The sequence below is a fragment of the Hippopotamus amphibius genome, chromosome 4 (assembly GCF_030028045.1).
Source record: "Hippopotamus amphibius kiboko isolate mHipAmp2 chromosome 4, mHipAmp2.hap2, whole genome shotgun sequence".
Lineage (NCBI taxonomy): Eukaryota > Metazoa > Chordata > Mammalia > Artiodactyla > Hippopotamidae > Hippopotamus > Hippopotamus amphibius.
In genome coordinates this window covers 130,847,485-130,869,703 of record NC_080189.1, presented here as the reverse complement: position 1 = coordinate 130,869,703, position 22,219 = coordinate 130,847,485, and the positions used below count along the sequence as shown (strand labels likewise).

Below are 22,219 nucleotides of genomic sequence, written 5' to 3'. Positions count from 1 at the left end.
GTGCCTCCTGTATTTTGTCCAGTTTTATAGCTGTTCTGGATAGGGGCTAGTCTAGTACTACTTACTTGTCATGGCTGGAAATAGAGATTCCTATAATTTAAATTTAATAAACATTATAAAATATTAAAGAATCACAGCCTACCAAGGAGAGAGGATAGAAGGCGGGGGGGGGGGGGGGGATGAGGTGAGAAGAGTGGAAGGAGTAAGCATGGAGTAGAGACAGTGGAAGGAAGTTAGATACTTGCCCCACCTTTCTTAGTTTGGAGCACATTAAGTAATATAATTTTAACAAATATTTATTAGATTTGATCTGGGCTGGATGCTGTGGTGACAGTTAATAATGGTTAATAACGTCCCATTCATGTCTCAAGGCTTGGTAGAGGAAATATACTCACATAAAAACAATCACAATAAAATACATTGGGGGTTCAGATTGCAATTTGCATGAAGTTTTATTGAGCACAAGGAAATGAATTCTGCTTGATTGGGAAATGTTTCACAGAGAAAGTGGCATTTGAATTTGACCTTGAATGATAGGTAAGAGTTTGTTTGTTATAGGTGTGTTGGGGAGGAGAGGAGATTGTTGGATACAGCATGCTAGACAAAGTGAACAGAGTGAAGGTCATTTGAATACCTTTGTGCCAACAACGAAAAAGAAGCTTGATGTGTAAATCAAAATTTCAGTAGGGGTTCACAACCACCCACCCATTGTGCTACAATAATCACTTGCATGTGGACAAGGTACGGGGAAATTACTCATCATTCCCTCTCAAAAATTTTCATAAAAATTTCCTTTACATGGGAACCTGATGATACAAGCTGTCCTCCTGCAGACTCATTGCAAGTTGCATGGAAAATACTCAGTGCAATTGTATTTCCCCTCTGGGAGTAGAGTGGGAAAGCAAGGAACGTTATCTCTTTAAGAACAAGGGAGATGAGCAGAGAGTTTTCTCTAGATGTTTGATCTGTTGGCTAAAGCTATCTGAGTGTGGGGTGCTCAGTGAGTCTGTAAGTACATCAGCTCAGGGGGACTGGTCATAGCCTTCATTTAATGCCCATTTGATCCATGGATTTTTATCTTAGTAATACTCATTACCGGATCTGAAATACTTAATATACCACATCTTCACACACATACTTCCCCCCACCGCCACCGCCCCTCTCCTGCGTTTTCTCTGCCTCTTCCCTTTCTTCCTTCTTTCTTTTCTTCCTGCCTTTTTTCCTTAACCCTTGAAGAGATATCTTGGCAGATGATAGAAAAGTATACAACATTCATCCCTAAAGTTAGATATCAACGCCTTTAATAAATTAAGCTTTGCTTGCTGTTTAAAATTGAGTAAACAGAAGATGTGACGAATACCTGTTACTCTGGGGTAGGAGGTGCGTAGGTAGGAGAACCTGCAGTATTTTCTGTGCATCTCTGTGTTTTCAATACTGGTGGCTCCTCTCTTATTTTCTGAGTATGAGTATACAGCTGCAATAATAGGGGAAATAGCACTTAAACATCCTCATTTTCTCTTTTTATTCATCATAAAGTATAACAGTTTATTCTCCTCCAAAACTTGTCAGTCAGATACCGGTGTCTACTCCTGGATCCTAGATTTATATTATTATCGGATGCAGTTAAAAATATATTAAGAATGCATTGAAGCCAGATTTTCTTTGGAAAACATCTGAGATTTGGAGGGCATAGAAGATGGAATGGGTTGGTTAGTGACTAGAGAATCTGAAGGACTGAATAGGTCACATTAGAGCTGGTAAAGTAGAACAGTTAGTAGCTATTTCAGACATAAACTTATCTAGATACTATCTGCATGTTTTATATGGATGATCTAATTTATCCTCTGCTTTTCTTACATTTTTCTGTTCTATTTAGAAGCGTAACGATGATCGCGACCATTTAGTGAGCACATGCCATGTCTGAGCCCTTTAATTGCATTATCTCTGACCCTTGGGTGTGCGCTCAGTGACAGTCACAACTCCACTTTAGAGATGAGGCTCAGAGAGGTGAAGCAACTTGCCTATGGTTGCACAGTGTGTCAGTGTTTGAGCTGGGTGTTGATTCAAGGTGACTCTGATCCCTGGGTCCCATCACTGTGTGGCTGAGTAGTGGCTTTCTCATTTCTCATAAACACATGCTTGGACAAAAACCATTTCGAAAGAAGGTTACAAAAAGAAGAACAGACCTGAATTATTGCTAGACCTCCTCCTGTGATTTCTGTAGTTGAGCCTAATTTTTAATGTTTATGATAATTTGCATAGATTAAAAAAATTATAGCACCTCCAAGAAGCAAAAAGTCCATTATATGTAACAACTTCCACTACATAGCTTATGTTTACTATTAGTAATTGTTTTTGCCTTTGGGATTTCAAAAGCTTTGGTTTGAAAGGAAATCATTCTTTGAACATCCCAGAGTGGCCTATGGAAAATCAAGTATATTAGCATAAATTAATGAAGTGTGTATTAGTGGATATCTTATACATGTATTTTCTTGTAAATGTCTTGTAAATTATTTTCTCTTTTGTGGTCTGTTTCTTTTCACAGAATGCTTAGAAGACTACACAGATGAATCTGGGACTTTCTCTTCTCCAAACTTCCCCAATAATTACCCCAACAACTTGGAATGCATTTATAGGATCACGGTGGAAACCACCCAACAGATTGCATTGCACTTCACAAACTTCTCCTTGGAGGAGGCCATTGGTGGAAAATGTGTAGCAGATTATGTGGAAATCAAGTGAGCACCTCTATTTCATCATAATCTTCTTTATTATTTATTTTCATTCATAATCTTTCTTGGAAAGGATAAGGAAAAACTATAGAAATTTTCTGTAAAGCTTCCCTTTGTGCTTTTTCTTGCAAGATATAAGGTTTGTCATTTGGAATCTGACTTAACAGTAGAAAAACAGAAAATTGCGTAAGATTCAGCGGTTATTTAGAAGGAATTATTTTGTTGGGAATATTTGAAAATATACTCCACATTTTATTTGGGAAGAGTAAACAGATAAACTACTGCACGGAAATTAAATTCTTGCAATTTGGATACTGAATACCTACTTTCTTTACATAAAATCAATTTAAGTTTCAGGCTTTTCACTGTCTATATAGTCTAATTTATCACAAAAATGGTGGTAAGATAAAGCTTTCACAAAGTTTTTTTGTGTTCAAATAATAAAATCTAGGCTTGTGAATTTCAGTGCAAGGCTTTTTTCTTTAATTCTTTAGTGCTTTGAAAGAATGGGTCTTAAAAAGTTATATTTGCAGTAAAGATGAGTTAAGTTATATATTAATATCTCCCCAGATCATTACATTGAGTTAAATTAGACTAATAATTTGGTGTGCATCTGTGTTAAATTTTTTATTTGGCATTTCAAAGCCTAAAATCTTCTACTATTTTGTAATAAATTTTGTTCTCTGATATAAAATAAGATACTAAAACAATAAATCATAATCATACCATATAATGCTAAAATAATTTTCTTTTTTTTAAAGTTAATTGCATCTATTTTATTTTACCTTTTGAATACAGCTGTTAATCAATTTAAAATATTTATGTAGTTTGCATTATATTTTTATTGGCCAACACTGGATGCAGCCACCTGTAGAAAGTCCCCAGTTGTATCTTCTAAGCTATGAACAATGAAGGTGTGTCTTTTTTTTTTTTTTTAAAAATCAAAATATATTCTAGTCTATGGAATGTGATTAGATTTCCTCCTACCCCCATTTCTTGGAAAACTTAATTCCTGCCCCATCTTTTTTTTTTTTTTTTTTTTTTAGGTACACCAAGTTCAATCATCTGTATTTATACACATATCCCCGTATTCCCTCCCTCCCACGACTCCCCCACCCTACCCATCGCAGTCCTCTAAGGCATCATCCATCATCGAGTTGAACTCCCTTTGTTATACAGCAACTTCCCACTGGCTATCTATTTTACAGTTGATAGTATATATATGTCCATGCTACTCTCTCACTTTGTCTCAGCTTCCCCTTCACCCCCCGCCCCCCCAAACCTCGAGTTCTCCAGTCCATTCTCTGCATCTGTGTCCTTATTCTTGTCTTGTCACCGAGTTCATCAATACCATTTTTAGATTCCGTATATATGAGTTAGCATACAATATTTGTCTTTCTCTTTCTGACTTACTTCACTCTGTATGACAGACTCTAGGTCTATCCACCTCATGACATATAGCTCCATCTCATCCCTTTTTATAGCTGAGTAATATTCCATTGTATATATATGCCACATCTTCTGTATCCATTCATTTGTTGATGGGCATTTAGGTTGCTTCCATGTCCTGGCTATTGTAAATAGTGCTGCAATAAACATTATGGTACATGTTTCTTTTGGGATTATGGTTTTCTTTGGGTATATGCCCAGGAGTGGGATGACTGGATCATAGGGTAGTTCTATTTGTAGTTTTTTAAGGAACCTCCAAACTGTTTTCTATAGTGGTTGTACCAACTTACATTCCCACCAACAGTGCAGGAGAGTTCCCTTTTCTCCACACCCTCTCCAACATTTGTGGTTTCCAGATTTTGTGATGATGGCCATCCTGATCAGTGTGAGGTGATACCTCATTGTGGCTTTGACTTGCATTTCTCTGATAATGAGTGATGTTGAGCATCTTTTCCTGTGTTTGTTGGCCATCTGTATGTCTTCTTTGGAGACATGTCTATTTAGGTCTTCCGCCCATTTGTGGATTGGGTTATTTGCTTTTTTGGTATTAAGCTGCATAAGCGCTTATATATTTTGGAGGTTAACCCTTTGTCCCTTGTTTCATAGGCAACTATTTTTTCCCATTCTGAGGGTTGCCTTCTTGTCTTGTTTATGGTTTCTTTCGCTGTGCAAAAGCTTTTAAGTTTCATGAGGTCCCATTTGTTTATTCTTGATTTTATTTCCGTTATTCTAGGAGGTGGGTCAAAAAGGATGTTGCTTTGATGTATGTCATGGAGTGTTCTGCCTATGTTTTCCTCTAGGAGTTTTATAGTGTCTGGCCTTACATGTAGGTCTTTAATCCATTTGGAGTTTTTTTTTGTGTATGGTGTTAGGAAGTGTTCTAATTTCATTCTTTTACACGTTGCTGTCCAATTTTCCCAGCACCACTTATTGAAGAGGCTGTCTTTTTTCCATTGTATATTCGTGTCTCCTTTGTCAAAGATAAGGTACCCATATGTGCATGGGCTTACCTCTGAGTTCTCTATTCTATTCCATTGATCATCCTTTCTATTTTTGTGCCAGTACCATACTGTCTTGATCACTGTGGCCTTGTAGTATAGTTTGAAGTCAGGAAGCCTGAATCCACCAACTCCATTTTTCCTTCTCAAGATTGCTTTGGCTATTCGGGGTCTTTTGCATTTCCATACAAATCGTAAGATTTCTTGTTCTAGTTCTGTGAAAAATGCCATTGGTAATTTGATAGGGATTGCATTGAATCTGCTTAGGGTAATACAGTGATTTTCACTATGTTGATTCTTCCAGTCCAAGAACATGGTATGTCTCTCCATCTGTTTGTGTCGTCTTTGATTTCTTTCATTAGAGTCTTAAAGTTTTCTGCATACAGATCTTTTGCCTCCTTAGGCAGGTTTATTCCTAGGTATTTTATTCTTTTTGTTGCAGTGGTAAATGGGAAAGTTTCCTTAATTTCTCTTTCTGCTCTTCCGTTGTTAGTGTATAGGAATGCAAGAGATTTCTGTGCATTAATTTTGTATCCTGCTACTTTACTAAACTCATCAATTAGTGCTAGCAGTTTTCTGGTAGAGTCTAGGGTTTTCTATGTATAATATCGTGTCATCTGCAAAGAGCAACAATTTTACTTCTTTTCCAATTTGTATTCCTTTTATTTCATTTTCTTCTCTGATTGCTGTGGCTAAAACTTCCAAAACTATGTTGAATAATAATGGTGAGAGTGGATACCCTTGTCTTGTTCCTGCTCTAAGAGGGAATTCTTTCAGTTTTTCCCCATTTAGAACGATGTTGGCTTTTGGTTTCTTATATATGGCTTTTATTATGTTGAGGTAATTTCCTTCTATGCCCATTTTCTGGAGAGCTTTTATCATAAATGGATGTTGAATTTTGTCAAAAGCTTTTTCTGCATCTATTGAGATTATCATATGGTTTTTATCCTTCAATTTGTTGATATGATGTATCATGTTGATTGATTTGCATATATTGAAGAATCCTTGCATCCCAGGGATAAACCCCACTGGATCATGGTGTATGATTTTTTTAATGTGCTGTTGGAGTCTGTTAGCTAGTATTTTGTTGAGGATTTTTGCATCTATATTCATCAGTGATATTGGTCTGTAATTTTCTTTTTGTGTGACATCTTTGCCTGGTTTTGGTATCAGGGTGATGGTGGCCTTGTAGAATGAGTTTGGGAGTGTTCCTCCTTCTACTACGCTTTGGAAGAGTTTGAGGAGGATAGGTGTTAGCTCTTCTCTAAATGTTTGATAGAATTTGCCTGTGAATCCATCTGGCCCTGGGCTTTTGTTTGTTGGGAGATTTTTAATCACTGCCTCAATTTCAGTACTTGTGTTTGGTCTGTTCATAGTTTCTATTTCTTCCTGGTTCAGTCTTGGAAGATTGTATTTTTCTAAGAATGTATCCATTTCTTCCAGGTTCTCCAATTGATTGGCATATAGTTGCTTGTAGTAGTCTCTCATGATGTTTTGTATTTCTGAGGTGTCCGTTGTGACTTCTCCTTTTTCATTTCTAATTCTGTTGATTTGCATCTTCTCCCTTTTTTTCTTGATGAGTCTGGCTAAAGGTTTATCAATTTTGTTAATCTTCTCAAAGAAGCAGCTTTTAGTTTCATTAATTTTTGCTATTGCTTCCTTCCTTTCTTTTTCATTTATTTCTGCTCTGATCTTTATGATTTCTTTCCTTCTGCTCCCTTTGGGGTTTCTTTGTTCTTCTTTCTCTAGTTGTTTGAGGTGTAAGGTTAGGTTGTTTATTCGATCATTTTCTTGTTTCTTAAGGTAGGACTGTATTGCTATAAACTTCCCTCTTAAAACTGCTTTTGCTGCGTCCCATAGGTTTTGGGTTGTTGTGTTTTCATTGTTGTTTGTTTCTAGATATTTTTTGATTTCCTCTTTGATTTCTTTAATGATTTCTTGGTTGTTTAATAGTGTATTGTTTAGCCTCCATATGTTTGTATTTTTTGCAGTTTTTTTCCTGTAATTGATATCTAGTCTCATGGCATTGTGGTCTGAGAAGATGCTTTATATGATTTCAATTTTCTTGAATTTACTGAGGTTTGATTTGTGACCCAAGATGTGATCTATCCTGGAAAATGTTCCGTGTGCACTTGAGAAGAAAGTGTAGTCTGTCGTTTTTGGATGGAATGTCCTATAAATATCAATTAAGTCGAGATGGTCTAATGTGTCATTTAAAGCTTGTGTGTCCTTATTTATTTTCTGTTTGGATGATCTGTCCATTGATGTAAGTGGGGTATTCAAGTCTCCCACTATTATTGTGTTACTGTCGATGTCCCCTTTTATAGCTGTTAGCTTTTGCCTTATGTATTGAGGTGCTCCTATGTTGGGTGCATAGATATTTACCATTGTGATATGTTCTTCTTGGATGGATCCCTTGATCATTATGTAGTGTCCTTCCTTGTCTCTTGTAATAGTCTTTACTTTCAAGTCTAATTTGTCTGATATGAGTATTGCTACTCCAGCTTTCTTTTGACTTCCATCTGCATGGAATATCTTTTTCCATCCCTTTACTTTCAGTCTATATGTATCCCTTGGTCTGAAGTGGGTTTCTTGTAGGCAGCATATAGAAGGGTCTTGTTTTTGTATCCATTCCGCCAGTCTGTGTCTTTTGGTTGGAGCATTTAATCCATTTACATTTAAGGTGATTATTGACATGTGTGTTCCAGTTACCATTTTCTTCATTGTTTTGGGTTTGTATTTGTAGGTGTTTTCCTTTTCTTGTGTTTCCTACTTAGAGAAGTTCCTTTAGCACTTGTTGTAAGGCTGGTTTGGTGGTGCTGAATTCTCTTAACTTTTGCTTGTCTGGAAAGCTTTTGATTTCTCCCTCAAATCTGAATGAGATTCTTGCTGGGTAGAGTATTCTTGGCTGTAGGTTTTTCTCTTTCAGGACTTTCAGTATATCCTACCATTCCCTTCTGGCCTGCAGAGTCTCTGTAGAAAGGTCAGCTGTTATCCTTATGGGTTTTCCCTTATATGTTATTTGTTACTTTTCTCTTGCTGCTTTTAGTATTTTTTCTTTGTGTTTAATTGTCATTAGTTTGATTAATATGTGCCTTGGTGTATTTCTCCTTGGGTTTATTCTGTATGGGACTCTCTGTGCTTCTTGGACTTGGTTAATTATTTCCTTTCCCATGTTGGGGAAGTTTTCCACTAGAACCTCTTCAAATATTTTCTCAGACCCTTTCTTGTTTTCTTCTTCTTCTGGGATGCCTATGCTTCGAATGTTGGTACGCTTAATGTTATCACTGAGGTCTCTGAGACTGTCTTCTAGTCTTTTTATTCTTTTTTCTTTTTCCTGCTCTGTGGCAGTTATTTCCCCCATTCTGTCTTCCAACTCAATTATTTGTTCTTCTGCCTCAATTATTCTGCTGGTTATATCATCTAGAGTATTTTTAATTTCAGTTATTTTGTTATCCATTGCTGTTTGTTTGTTCTTTAGTTCTTCTGAGTTCTTATGAACTGTTTCTTGTACTTTCTGTATTTTGTTATCAAGATCTTGTATCATTTTTACTATCATTACTTTGAATTCTTTTTCAGGCATTTTTCCTATTTCCTCTTCATTTATTTGGTCTTGTGTGTTTTTTTCCTGCTCCTTTGCCTGCATGGTGTTTCTGTTTCCTCATGATAGTCCAAACTTCAGGGGTTGCTTCTCCTGGCAATAGAGGGGTTTAAAGAAGACTGTCCAAGCCCCAGACTAATGTCCAAGTGTTGGGTCAAACAAATACTAAGTCTAGGAAACATATACATGTATAAGACACACAATTACTGAATCCAATAGAACATAAGGCACTAGAAAGACCAGACAGAAGAACACCAGTATGCTATCAGATATTCAAAGAGAAAACCAACAGAAATTGAAAACCAAAACAGAACAAAACAGAAACAAAAGCAAAAACAAACAAACAAACAACACCTTACACTTACAAACACAAATCCAGGGAGATATTGAAAGCTAGGATCAAATATAAAAAAGAGCTAGAGTACCACCAGACAGAATGGAGATTCTCAGAATGAAATTACACAATTATACTAAGAACTAAGATAAAAACCAAAACCTAATATTAAATACCAAGGCAGTGTGTCATCTGGAGAATAGAGCAAGGAGTCTGAGCAAATCGATAGTGTTGCTCATAAGTATGTTAAGATAAAATAAACTAAAAAAGGATGGAAGACAGGGCAACAGAATAGCGTAGTGCGACTGGAAATATGCAAATAAAAAGAAAGGAATAGAAATGTATAAAAGATAGAGATGAAAAGAAGGTAGGAGAGATATATAGTCCATACTACCAAAAACTTAGCTAGAAATAGAAGTATATAAAAAGGCTAAAAATAAAAATAGAATAAAAAAATATGTTATAAAACTTGTAGATCCCTTAGGACTAAGATCATAATTAATAAAGAACAAACCAAACCAAAACAAACCAAAACAAAACTAGAACTGATCCCAGAATGGACCAGTTCAATAGAATTGATACAAATATCTGTTTCCTTAGAGTCCCAGCTGTAAGTGTCCTTCTACTCACCTTGGGTTTTTTGTATTATTCTATGACCAGCAGAGCTTCCTTTATTGTTCGTCTGTAAGCGCTGGTGTGTGGGGTGGGAGAGGGTACAATAGTGGCTGCTTCCCCTGGGAGTGAGTGAGCAGTGGCGCACTGTCGTTTCAGTCGGGCTTGGAGGTGCCTGTTGCAGAGGGACGCCGGTGGCTCAGGTGTAAACAGAATATCTCAGAGTTGGGCCTCTCTCTGGGCTTTTTTGTTCTCGGCTGCCTCCTTGCTGCTGGCACTCCAAGCCTGCTCTCAGCTGCCTGCCATGGCTTTAAGCTAGCCTTGCACGAGGGCCTGAGGGTCCTTGTTATCCCTGAGTGCCTTAGGTGGCCCACAGGGACCCCTCCTCTGCCCGTTGCAGGCACCAAAAGAGGGAGAGAGGCTGTGCCCACGGCTCCTCCCCCCCGCCTGTGAGCCAGCAGCATCCAGCCGCCATCATGGCCAGACAGCTCTCAGGGGCAGGCACTCCTTGCTGCGGACCTCTTCCCTCCTGTCCTCTCTGTCTGTCTCCTTACTGGCAACAATATTTCTCACCCTGTGCCAGTTCTCTGGTTCCCACGCTCCCACTCGAGGACCCTCTGTTCAGCTGTGAATCGACGTCTCAGCCTGGGAATGCTGAACTGTGGTGCGGACCCTCCGTGTGTTTCTCACTCCCTCCCGTCTGCCACAGCTCAGCCGCTTCACTCTCTTAGAGCCGTCGTAGATGCCTCCCTACCAGTTATGTCAGGATCCTTGCGGTCCTTTCTGGTGTCTGAGGTAGTCTGCTGGTGTTCAGCTGGTTCTCTGTGGGAATTATTGCGTCTTTTGGTGCATTCCCAATGCATCTGTGGAGAGGGATGCATCCCATGTCCCTCTACTTTGCTGCCATCTTTTCTCCTCCATAATTTTCTTAATTTTCAACAATCATTGGGCTTTAATGTTGAATGACTCTTTTTTTTTTCCCTAGGCTTGAAAAAACTATAGATTTATAAACTAGATTTAACACCCCAAAAGTTCTTGGGGAAAGAATTATTTTCAATATTTTGCTTAACTATGTCAAATATATTAAATTTTGAAAATTTTCAAAATAAGAAGAAAAATGTTTAAGCTTTCTCCATAAAATTCAGCAACATTTGTTTATGCTGTTTCTTTATCCTGTGTTCTCTGACACATTTGCGAGATGCTTCATTTGAGAGGGAGAAGAGTAAACACTTTTTCTCTGTTTGCATTTGGTTACATAAAATGTCATGCCAACCATAAATGATGGTTCCTCTATATTGTTATTCATATACTATTTAATGAAGTGAAAAATTGAAAACTTGAAGTTGTTTTTAGAATTTTTTTTAATTTTTAATTTTTTAAAATTTTTGGCTACGTTGGGTCTTTGTTGCTTCACTCGGGCTTTCTCTAATTGTGGCGAGCGGGGGCTAGTCTTCATTGCAGTGCACAGGTTTCTCATTGTGGTGGCTTCTCTTGTTGTGGAGCACAGTTCATCTTCCTGGATCAGGGATGGAACCTATGTCCCCTGCATTGGCAGGAGGGTTCATAACCACTGCGCCACCTGGGAAGTCCCTAGAATACTTTTGAGAGAGGTTGACTGACAAACTGATCTGTTTTTGATCTCAAAATTCAATTAACGTTAAATGTTTATATCATAATATTATCAGTAACCCAACAAATGATCACGTCTGTATTTTGTCACAGGAATGGAGGTTATGAGAATTCACCAGCCCTGGGGCAATACTGTGGCTCAAACCCACCTCCAAGAATCATCTCGCATAGTAACAAACTGTGGTTAAAGTTTAAGAGTGACTTCTTTGGCTCAGGGCCTGGATTCTTGGCTTCCTGGGATGGGTCATTAACAGGTAAATGGCCAGGACTTGTCTTTTATTGGCGAGTCCAGTCTGACTGGCTTCCTGATTCTTGGATGGCTGTGCTCTTATCTATTTTTTTTCCAGCTGTATTTTGTCAGTACTATTTATAATAAACTTCAACATTTTGAATATTTCTGAATTAACCACAGCCATTTTGTTTTTGTTTTTATTTCTGTAGGACAAAGTAAGGGAAAATGTTCTAGTTCCCTGATGTAGTTCATCAAGCTGGTCATCTTGGTTAGGAAAAGGAAAGTACGTTGATGTGAATTGGGAATATAGGCTAGCTGCTCTTTGGTGACGCAGTTTTGTTTTGCAACTTGGTTTAAAGGAGAGTGACAGTAGCGCCAGTTTGATATAGACAAGAAGATTCAGTTTTACCAGAAAGAAAAGGACGTGTGTCACCCCATGTGTCTCTCCTGTAGGTTGTGGAGGCGATCTCACCACTCCCACCGGCACGTTCACATCTCCCAACTACCCGATGCCCTACTACCATAGCTCCGAATGCTACTGGTGGTTGAAATCCAGCCATGGCAGTCCCTTCGAACTGGAATTTGAAGACTTCCATTTGGAGTATCATCCAAACTGCACTTCAGATTATCTGGCTGTATGTATAAAGTTTCAGTTGTAGCCTTCACTGCTTCCATCTTGCCCCACACACATCAATCCATCATTTTTTATTTTTGAGATTCAGGAAAGGGGAACGTTTAAACAAAAGATCCATACTAAAAATTTAAACAAAATAAAAAATTAAAAGAAAATTTGATGAAAATAGCCTTCTAAGTACAGCGTATATTAATGAATGGCTTGGTACACTAAGTATTTAAACTATCGGTATATCGAATATGCACTAAGATATGGTTAAAATCTCTTAAAAGGGGTTATGAGACTTATCATAATTATTATGTGCATCATTTCTATACATGCATCGAAAACTAACAATCTAGAGGCCTGTATTAGAGGGTGAATTAGAGAAGGTAATTGAAGCCATCAAAGTAGGACTTTCTACGGTACCAGCAAGTCACCCTCGTCCATTACAAAACTATCTAAATAAAAAATATGTTGAAGGGTCATAAATTATAAACTATGAAATCAAAAAGCAAGGAAGGGTACTGATAATAGCTATGATCTCCAACACATGTAATAAGCCTTCATTTTCAATCTTTACACTTCAACCTGCGTTCTCTCCCTTACTCCTGTACACAGCCACGGCTAAATGGCCTGAGTTCATGGCTCAAGTGTATAGACATTTAAATACCATTTTAAAAGATATTTTGATTCAGGGCTCTTCTTCTGTTATATTGTTTTGTATTGCTTCCCCACTTCTTAAAAATTACAGAGTCCTTTAGATAGTGTGTATAGCCATAATCATCTGACATTTAAAATGTTTTCTTAAAGGTATATGATGGGCCAAGTACCAGCTCTCATCTGCTAACTCAGCTTTGTGGGAATGAGAAACCACCTGTCATCCGTTCTAGTGGAGACAGCATGTCTTTAAAACTGAGGACAGATGAAGGTCAGCAAGGAGGTGGCTTCCTGGTTAAATACCACCAGAGTAAGTGTGCCGCTTGGTGCCTATAGTGGGTCTTCAATCTCTTGATGAAGAAAGCAAACTGAAATACGTGTAACCCATTGGTTTGAGCAATTGATATAAATCTTAGCTCCTTATGAAAAAAAAATTTACTCTATGAGGGAGAAATGCTTATGCCTTGAATTTAATGTTGTGTAACTAAAGCACTTAGTGAGCTACAGAAATTTGGAAGAGAAATATGCTGAGACTGTTGCAGTTCAGCTAAAGATCAGTGTAACAGGGTAGCAGCTAGTGGGGTTTCATTTGGATTAAATGTTACAGTCTTCTGATTAGACGTTGCTCCATTGTATATAGTGAAGCCAAGACTGTTGCTTTTGTCTTCTATCTCAAAGGTACTTAAATGTTATCAGAGAAACTTGGGTTATGAGTCATACCTGAAGTAGGCACATTCTTTGTTGGGGAAAAATCTGGTCATTGGAGAGATGCCATTTTAAAATCTGCTTTCCTGTGAGGCAAGATAGTGGAATTAAGGGGGTACTGAAGAAAGAGTCAAGGGCCCCAGGGGTTTGTCCTGGCCCCCAGCCCCTCGGAAGTTCACTTGTTTTCTCTGGGGTTACGTGATTTTTTTCTTGTGAAAAAGATTACATGAGTTGATCAGGAAATCTCCCTTCTAGCTCTAGAATTAAATACTTCCTAAATTTAGCTTCAAAATGAAAATTCAAGAAAATAAGCTTTCCTTTCATTTCTGTTATTTAATAAACACTTTATTTGTGTTTTTAAAAGTAGAGTTCCTTGCCCCACTAAATCGAAATTTATCAATAATTTTGGCACAGTTACCTAAAAATGGAATGAAAATCACAAGAGTGTAATCTGAATACGCAGATTATACCCTTTGGATTAGTTGAAAGAGTATTAATGTTTAACCTTGAAATGTGTGAATTTGAAGGTGTACATTCACTTACCTCTGGGAGTTAGGCTACATTCTAGGTAGTTTTGAATATTGGGTTTTGATGATATATGGCTTTGTTCTTCAGAAATTCGTCATTAGTATATAAACTTCTCTCCCAGATTTTATCGGGGATATATGTTTGGTTGAGCATATAATCATTCTCTAATATTATTATTGCTGTGATCATTTGTTTCTTGATTACAGTCAGATTGATTATTAAAGGTCCTTTCCTTTTTTTTTTGTATTCCTGTGATATGTCTTTCTCTGATAATGTCAGAACACCGAAGGAGTAACAGCGCACACGGATATAGTGAGATTTTCTGTGCAATCTGCCGTTTGAAATTGGAGCTTTGCAGATAGCATAATGTCTGAGCAGTGGGGGCAGCCCATAGGGTCTAATGGAACATATTTTCTCCTACCTTATTGTGTAGTCATTGAGGCCCACGGTACCTATCTGCCTAATAGGTAGAACTCCTCGCAGGTGTCCAAATCAACAAAATTATTCTTTAGAAGTCCTTGGTGCACAAAAAATGTGATCTCATGATTTTTAAAAAGAAGTCGTTTTATTGCCTGTTCCAGCAAAGGGAGATTTTGAAGACCCACACATGTATGTGCTTGTCCTTACCAAAGCTCACAAACAGTGTCCCAGCCCCCTGTCGAGAAGCAGTGCAGTAGAAATGCATCTACGAACCACATTTTTCAATGTGATATTTATTTTCCCATTCTCTTTTATTGCACATCATACAATATGAAAAAGACTTGAGAAAAGGCATGCATAGGCCCTATTCAAGTCATTAAGTTTGGTGGAATTTGGTGCCGACTCCCAGCACTGGCCGTACCTGGAAGTACCTAGTGTGGTTTTGTTGAAAACTCAGCTGAAGCACATTGCCACCATGCGATTGAAGACGTTTTTCAAAATTTAATGTTTTTACTTCTTCTTCAAATCCTTTACGTTGCTTCTATTCATTTGATACTTCCTGATGACTAACTAGAGGAATAATGGAGGCTTTGTTATGAATTTCATGCTGACTTTTGAATGTTCAACAAAGCCATGCTGTTATTCATTTTTAGCACTCACATAGGACTTTGTGTTTTTAAACTGTTGAATTTAAAGGTCAGGATTTCTGTCCCTTCCAAATGCTAAAGTTAGAAAAACAGTAGCATGGAATGTTTAGTATACTTTTCTAAACAAACAAATTAGACTGATGTCTGAATCGTGTTAAACTATTCTGCTCTGCACCAATTCACCGGAATTTGATGCCTATTTTAACACAGGCAATTTTCATGACACTTTAAAGTTTATGAATTCACTTCAGTATTATTTCACGTTTGTTCTAAATGGAAACCCTTTCCCTATAAAGATGCTGCACCAACTATATGTGTATATGTGTGTGTATGTGTGCGTGTGTCTGTACACACACACATGCGTGCACACACACACGTATAGGTTTCTTTTTAATCTAGATGTTTTCCTAAGGAAAAATCTCATACATCTTGGAGCAATTATGATATATATGATAGTGGTTTTTAACAATCACTGTTATTTTTTCCAGCGTGTGACAACGTGGTGATTGTGAATCAAACCTATGGCATCTTAGAGAGTATACATTATCCAAATCCCTATTCTGTCAATCAGCGTTGCAACTGGACCATCCAAGCAACAACTGGAAACACTGTGAATTATACGTTTTTGGCCTTTGAATTGGAACATCACACAAACTGCTCCACCGACTATTTAGAGGTATGTGTTCTGAAGTTACATAAATCACTGCATTTTCAGCTCAAATGAGCAGGCCAAGGTAAAAGACATTGTGCTTTGTAGAACCCAATCCCTCACTCTGCCCTACACATCTATAGTATGCTAACTACCCATGGTATTTGAACGGGTATATTTCGTGTCTCTTTCACTGCGTCATCTTGATAGTAAGGATATTTAATCTATTAAATTATATTCACAAATAACTATGTTTTTATGTTTCAGTGTAACTTCTGGACTGAGTAATCTCTTATTACTTAAATAACACAGAAGTAGAAGAATAGCTTCTGGTTTTTGTTGGTTGTTTTTATGTTTGTTTGCTGTACACAAGAGATCAGAAAATATTTAAGCATCGTGGCTTTGTTTAATACCTCATTTACCCACCACTGGGAATCATGATTTTGATTCTTGTTTTTTATTTTTAAACTTAAGTTCATTTCAGTTAATTTTTCCTTTTGTAAAATGGAAGTTTCTATTTGTTATAATAATGACCACCAGTAACATTTATTGAACTTTCCATATACAATGCTATGCAATCAAAGTTGCTTGAAAATTAGGGAACCCAAAATATGAGGTAATCTGCTGCTTTTATGATATTTTATTTACCAAAACTTTTTTGCTAACCTACATATGCACTTTCATAGAGATATAGATTGAAAAGGTAGGCAGCTACTTATTTTACTTTACTAATGTAATTATACACTCATATATAAAATTATATATTTTATAAACTATTATATTAATTTGGAATATTAATTTCCACTTTCACACTTCATGAAACAATTTTACTCAGGCTATTTAACATGTATCTTGATAGCTAGTTTTCATCATTAATAAAATCCCTTTTTGAATCATCTAACATCATCTTCATTCCATCTCCATTGCTCATGTATAATACTTCTGAATCCACATATGATATTTTCACTAGAAATCTTTTCTGAAGAGACCAGTGCCCACTCTGATAAGATTAGGACATTTCCCCTCATGCCATCTATCCACAAATTGTTTAGTGTCTTTCTCTTTAAGATGGTCAGTGATTTTTGGAAGTCTTGTTTGCAAAGACTTCCAACAACCAGCACATGTAGCTTTGAGGACATATTCCCGGGAAAAAAAATATTATCTTTGTAAAAGTGTCTTAACCTTACTCTTTTTTTTACCAATTCTTTAAAAAAAACCTAGCATTGTTTGTGGTCATTTGAGATTAACATATCTTTTCCAAATAGCACTTTTGTTGTTCAAAACAAAGAAAAGAAAGCTTCCCATACTTTGAGACTTTGCAAGGTACTGAATATATGGATTCTCTTGTTTTTGAAGGATATTTTTGGGGATTAAAAAAAAATCTTGCTTTATGTTTAGAAAAGCTCAGTATTATAGAAATAATAACCATAATGTTTATCCATTAGAAAGTTATATTTACTAGTATTCAAAGAAAATATGAGACAACAGAAAACAAACATAAAACAAGCATGAAGCTGACAGTGGTTTTAAAGTCTCCTTTAAAGTCTCCTTGATCCAGTGCTCAGGTGGTCTTCACAAGCTTAACAATGACGTTTGTCTCATTCCCTTTACCTGGAGTGATCACTTTTTTCTTTCCTTCACATGGTGAGATATTGTTCATTCTTTAGAAAAAAAGGCACAAGTTGTTTTCAAAGCCACTTGTTTACACCACAAACACAGCAGTTTATCGTATATTTTTATCATTTGTGATTGTGTCCATATGCCCTACTGGACCAAGAGCTTTCTGAATGTGTGAACTGTCTTCAACTAACTTTGTAACCCGGACACTGATTACAGAATTGGGATCTTATAGGAGTTTAATAAGTTCAGGTTAAACTGAATATCACAGTCATATTTTAGCATCAACTTAAAGATAGCTATTAATTAATGAGAAAGAACTGAATCCCAAACTGGCCTTTTTGATTAATCTTTACCCATTCACTGCCACTCAACCACTTTGAGCACAGACCAACACAGAATTCATGCGCGTGCAGAGTGTTGCGTGTTTAACAATCTGCTGGGCACTTTACTGGATAAAGCACGATGGAGAGAGCAGGAAGAGGAGGAAGCTTTTGAACTGAGCTTTAAAGGAGGCTTTGGCAGAGAGAGTAGGAAGGAAATGAGATGAAACCTTTCCAGGGACCAGACTCCCCCTTTTTGGACTTACTTGAGGGTGGAATGGTAACAAAAAGGCCCATCAGATAGTTTTTGGAGGTGCTTGAAAACTGTCAAATGAGAAATACTTGTTCCACCAGCGGCAGAGCCTCTTATCAGAGGCTGTCCACAGATGATGTTACACACATGCCATGTATCTTGTGCAACACTGATGGTGAAAGCAGCAAAAACACAGAATGAGAACCAGAAGTTCAGCAAAGACTTCCAAAGAATGACACTGTTGCCAGAGGGAGGAGATGTTTTCCATTTCTGTAAGCCAAGGGGCAAGACCAGAGCAATCGCTACAATGGCTGGTTTATGATGGAAATTTTAAAAGCACAAATAACCATTTAAGGAGAGAAAAGCCACAAACACAAAATCTAGTTTCCATTATTTTAATAACTTCTAGTTCAAGGATTTTTTTCAAGTGACTTAGCCAAGTCCAAAGTGAATGGCTATTACTGCAGCCACAACTGAGTTATTTTAAATTAACAGAAATGAAACTATGAAAGGACTTGATTAGGTGCTGGTTGGACACCGTGCCCAGCCTTGCTGAGAGGTGTGGGTTGGTAAAGATCCCAGTGGGAAGTGAATCCATCCTTTATTACTTTGTCCTCTGGGCGAAATGAAATGATTCAGATTTGGAAATAAAATACTCAGTGGGAGGAAGGGTCATTTGCTTAAAGGAGTAACACCATATTGCCCATGCAATTTTGGAATGTCAACCTTAAGGATGATTTTGTATTTTATAACTTGATTTCACTTTTTCATTTGTATTTTGAGACTGAGCCTCTATGTGGAAGAAGAGATTTTTAATAGGTATTGAATATACAAACAAAAGTGATGGATGTGGGAGAAAGCAGCACAGAGAAGTCCAGGAAGTCCAGAGCCTGTATTAGGTCTGGGAGCATGTTGGTGGGGAGAAGAGGAAGGAGGAAAACTATGAGGTGGTTGTGTCATGGAAGCTGAGGGAAGAGACTATGACAGAAGGTGACAAGGAGAGATGCTCCCAAGGGGTCCAGAAAGATCAGCTCTCATAGGATACCCTCCTCTTCTTGTTTTCTTGTATGTTAGTGTCTTAAAATGTGGCCCTGGACTGGATTCAACACTCCAACTAACGTGGCGTTGGACCATGTTATCTAGTTCATATGCTCTGGTATTTTAGGCTGAGGTTAAGTGGGTTTGTCATTAGCCAAGTTGTAATGTTGGACAATATTGATATTAAACACCTATAATCGCCAGGTCACATTTACATGAAGGGCAATGGCATCATAGCCAAACATAGGATATTATTTCTATTAAGTTATATTTGACTATTTTGCCTCAGAATTCCATCTCATCACAATTCCTCTAAATCCTGATTCTCTGGTCTTTAGAGCATTATTCATTTGTGTATAAACTTATTGGCCATTGGCCTACGATTTCTTCAAAAATAACTGGTAAAAACATCAAAAAGATGCTACCTGTTTCAAATGCTCTAAAATGATAGGTTTCTTGGGTTCAAATGCATGTTATTGAACACTTTGGGGACAGCAGTGTTCAAACAACTTGGTAATAATAATAGCCGGTATTTATTGAACACATTATTTGCTAGGTAATTCTCGCAGCAGCCGTGTGATGTAGGAAATATCATTATCCCGTTTGACAGGTGAGGGAATTGAGACAAAGGCAGGTTATTCATAGTCACAGAGATTCTAGGAGCAGAGCCAGGCCCTCCACCAGCACTGTGGCCCAGGGCTGATGCTCTCAGCCGTGAGCACACACACTCCATGCGTGCTCTCTTTCATAACTGTCATCCTCAGAGGTGACAAGAGGGAGTTTCCATGGAACCCTCAGCTTGACCACTGTAGTGACACTGTCACCAAGAGAAATTCATGTTATTTTAGCATGACTTTTTCATAGGGAAGCAGTGATCATTCGTTATATCTTTGCTACATACTGACAACATGTTCAGTGTCCAATTTAGAATTTCCCCCCAAATTACTATCACTCTTACTCGTCTGTGAAATTCCGGAGTAAATCTTTCCCACATTTTGGAAGGTGAAACATTTTCCCCTCAGAGCTCTGGCAGTCGTCCTGTTTTCCTGGTTCCACCTTATACTCTTGGCTGCAGGTACACATGCAGATTAACCCACGGAGAGAAGATTCGTGTCTGGGAAAGGGCTGATGCTCTAGGAAGGGGAGCAGCCTCGTGACACACAGGATCAACTGAAACGCCGGGAGAGGGCGGGAGCCAAGGGGGGTTGGGGGCGTCTCCCTTCTTTCTCCCTTCTTCTGACTTTGTTGCTTCTCCCTGCATACCTACACTTCATTCCTATCTTTCGCCTCAGAAGCTTCCTATGAGTCTCTGCAACCTCACAGTTTTAGCTTAAATAAGGCCACCCCAGCCACGATACTACGTGACCATGGACCTCAAGTGCTTACAAGCAACTAGACTTTCCCTTGGTGGCAAATTACAAGAACAGGTGGCTCATCCTTTCGAGTTTGACAACAAGGCACGGATCTAGCCTGCCTGTGGGTGGGCACCCCTCTAGGTGGCATGACCAGCTCTGACCAGGAGCAGTGAGGTCCAGCCCTCTGGCCTGCGTGCTCACAGTCCCCATCTGTGGGAAGAGGCAGAACCCTCCAGCAGGGATGTGGATTCTGCTGGTATGCTAAAATGCTAAAGCATTGTTTCGTTTTTTTTTGTTGTTGTTGTTGTTTTTTTGTCATGCCCTGTGGCTTTTGGGATCTTAGTTCCGTGATTAGGGATTGAACCCAGGCCCTCGGCAGTGAAAGTGCAGAGTCCTAACCACTGGACTTCCGGGGAAGTCCCCTAAAGTGTCGTTTTGAATTACCCATGAAGCGAGCAAGATTACAAAATTAGTTCTGCAGTGGCCATACCTCTCAGTACAATAGAATGTAATGCACTTAAACGTGGAAAAATTCATTTAAAGGAATTGACTGTCCTATCTTCTAAATTGGATTTCAGTGTTTCTTCTTCCAATTTGAAAATCATACGAGGCATCTTGCTACTTCATCTTCATCACATCACACTATATTTTGTAAGCATTGGTCCAACTCACATTTTCATCTTTCTTTTGCCCAATCATAGCTTTAAAAAATAGACATTTTTTTTCTAATTGCGCTATATCCCAAAGTTTAGCTAATTTGTGTGTGTGCTCATACAATGGTCAGAAGGCTCCTAGGTAGCCCCATGGGTTTTCTCTTCGATTGAGTTCTTCAGAGATTTTCCCTTTTATTGACCCCCAAATTATTCCCGACTTTGTGGACAGAGTTTAATTTTTTTAGAATTTGTCATTTTTCTTGAATTTCCTTTATCTATTGTTTTTCTTTGTTCTTTCATTTATCTTTTTAATCTTTAAATTTTTTTGGTCCATGGGCTCATATCTTCTTTCAGTGTCTCACTTCCTAAAACCTCAAGCTCATGACTGATGTGTCATCAGAGGCTGTGGGGAAATCGATCACTCTCCCCTAACGTTTTGGTCACTTCTTTGCTGCAGGATTAGTCCATGACAGCACTTCTCTTCACTCTTTCCTTTCTAACAGAGGACAACATATAAAGAATTCAGCAAATGCCATGCTTTTTAAAGAACTAGACACCTAAGAGGTGTCTAGATAGACATCTGCCCACTGCCATCCCTGTGTATCTTTTTGCTCCACCAATGTTATCTTTCTTTCGTTAAAAAAAAAAAATTTAAAGTTTCTACTGAGGAAGAAGCTGATGGTAAAAAAGAAAGCCCCCATTACTGACTACTAAATCTGGCTACATTCCAGAATCATGGAGGGGATCTTGTTAAAAAAATAGATTCATAGACCCCACTCCCACTCAATCAGAATCCCCAGGGATCTCAATAGAGCAAACCCCACATAAGCCTCAGTTCAGCAGCTGAGGCCACTGTTGGTTGCCCACTTCCGTTGTGACAGCATGTGTCACCCTCACTTCAAAGCTCTCTCCTGGGAAGTTGTCAGTATTTTAACAGGTATCTTCTTAACATATACCTTCGAGTGCTATACATGTTTCTTTTTCGATAGGTCTTCCTTTCCCATCACTACCACTGAATTATATGCTTTGACTCAGCAAGGCCTGGTGATCCTGTTATATTTATCTCATGCCATAAAAATGTCAGATTCACTTTACAATGTGCGAATCCTGACTCTACACTTTCTCCCCCACTTTCTTTATTTGCCACGTTTGCCACTATCATCTCGCATGA

At 38.1% G+C, this 22,219-nt stretch overlaps 1 protein-coding gene and 1 long non-coding RNA gene across 4 annotated transcripts in view; one reads left to right on the top strand and one right to left on the bottom strand.

Moving 5' to 3' along the window:
• Positions 1–22,219, top strand: part of CUBN (cubilin) — a 275,207-nt gene that overhangs the window by 63,014 nt on the left and 189,974 nt on the right. The window contains exons 23-27 of the mRNA XM_057731754.1: positions 2,546–2,738; positions 11,449–11,609; positions 12,041–12,222; positions 13,014–13,170; positions 15,649–15,836. Coding sequence (XP_057587737.1) covers positions 2,546–2,738; positions 11,449–11,609; positions 12,041–12,222; positions 13,014–13,170; positions 15,649–15,836 — 881 coding nt within the window. The remainder of the gene's footprint in view (positions 1–2,545; positions 2,739–11,448; positions 11,610–12,040; positions 12,223–13,013; positions 13,171–15,648; positions 15,837–22,219) is intronic.
• LOC130851435 (uncharacterized) overlaps positions 1–22,219 on the bottom strand; it is a 33,580-nt gene that overhangs the window by 8,039 nt on the left and 3,322 nt on the right. For all 3 annotated transcript variants that reach the window (XR_009053195.1, XR_009053196.1, XR_009053194.1), the window contains exon 3: positions 1,361–1,474. This is a non-coding gene — a long non-coding RNA (uncharacterized LOC130851435). The remainder of the gene's footprint in view (positions 1–1,360; positions 1,475–22,219) is intronic.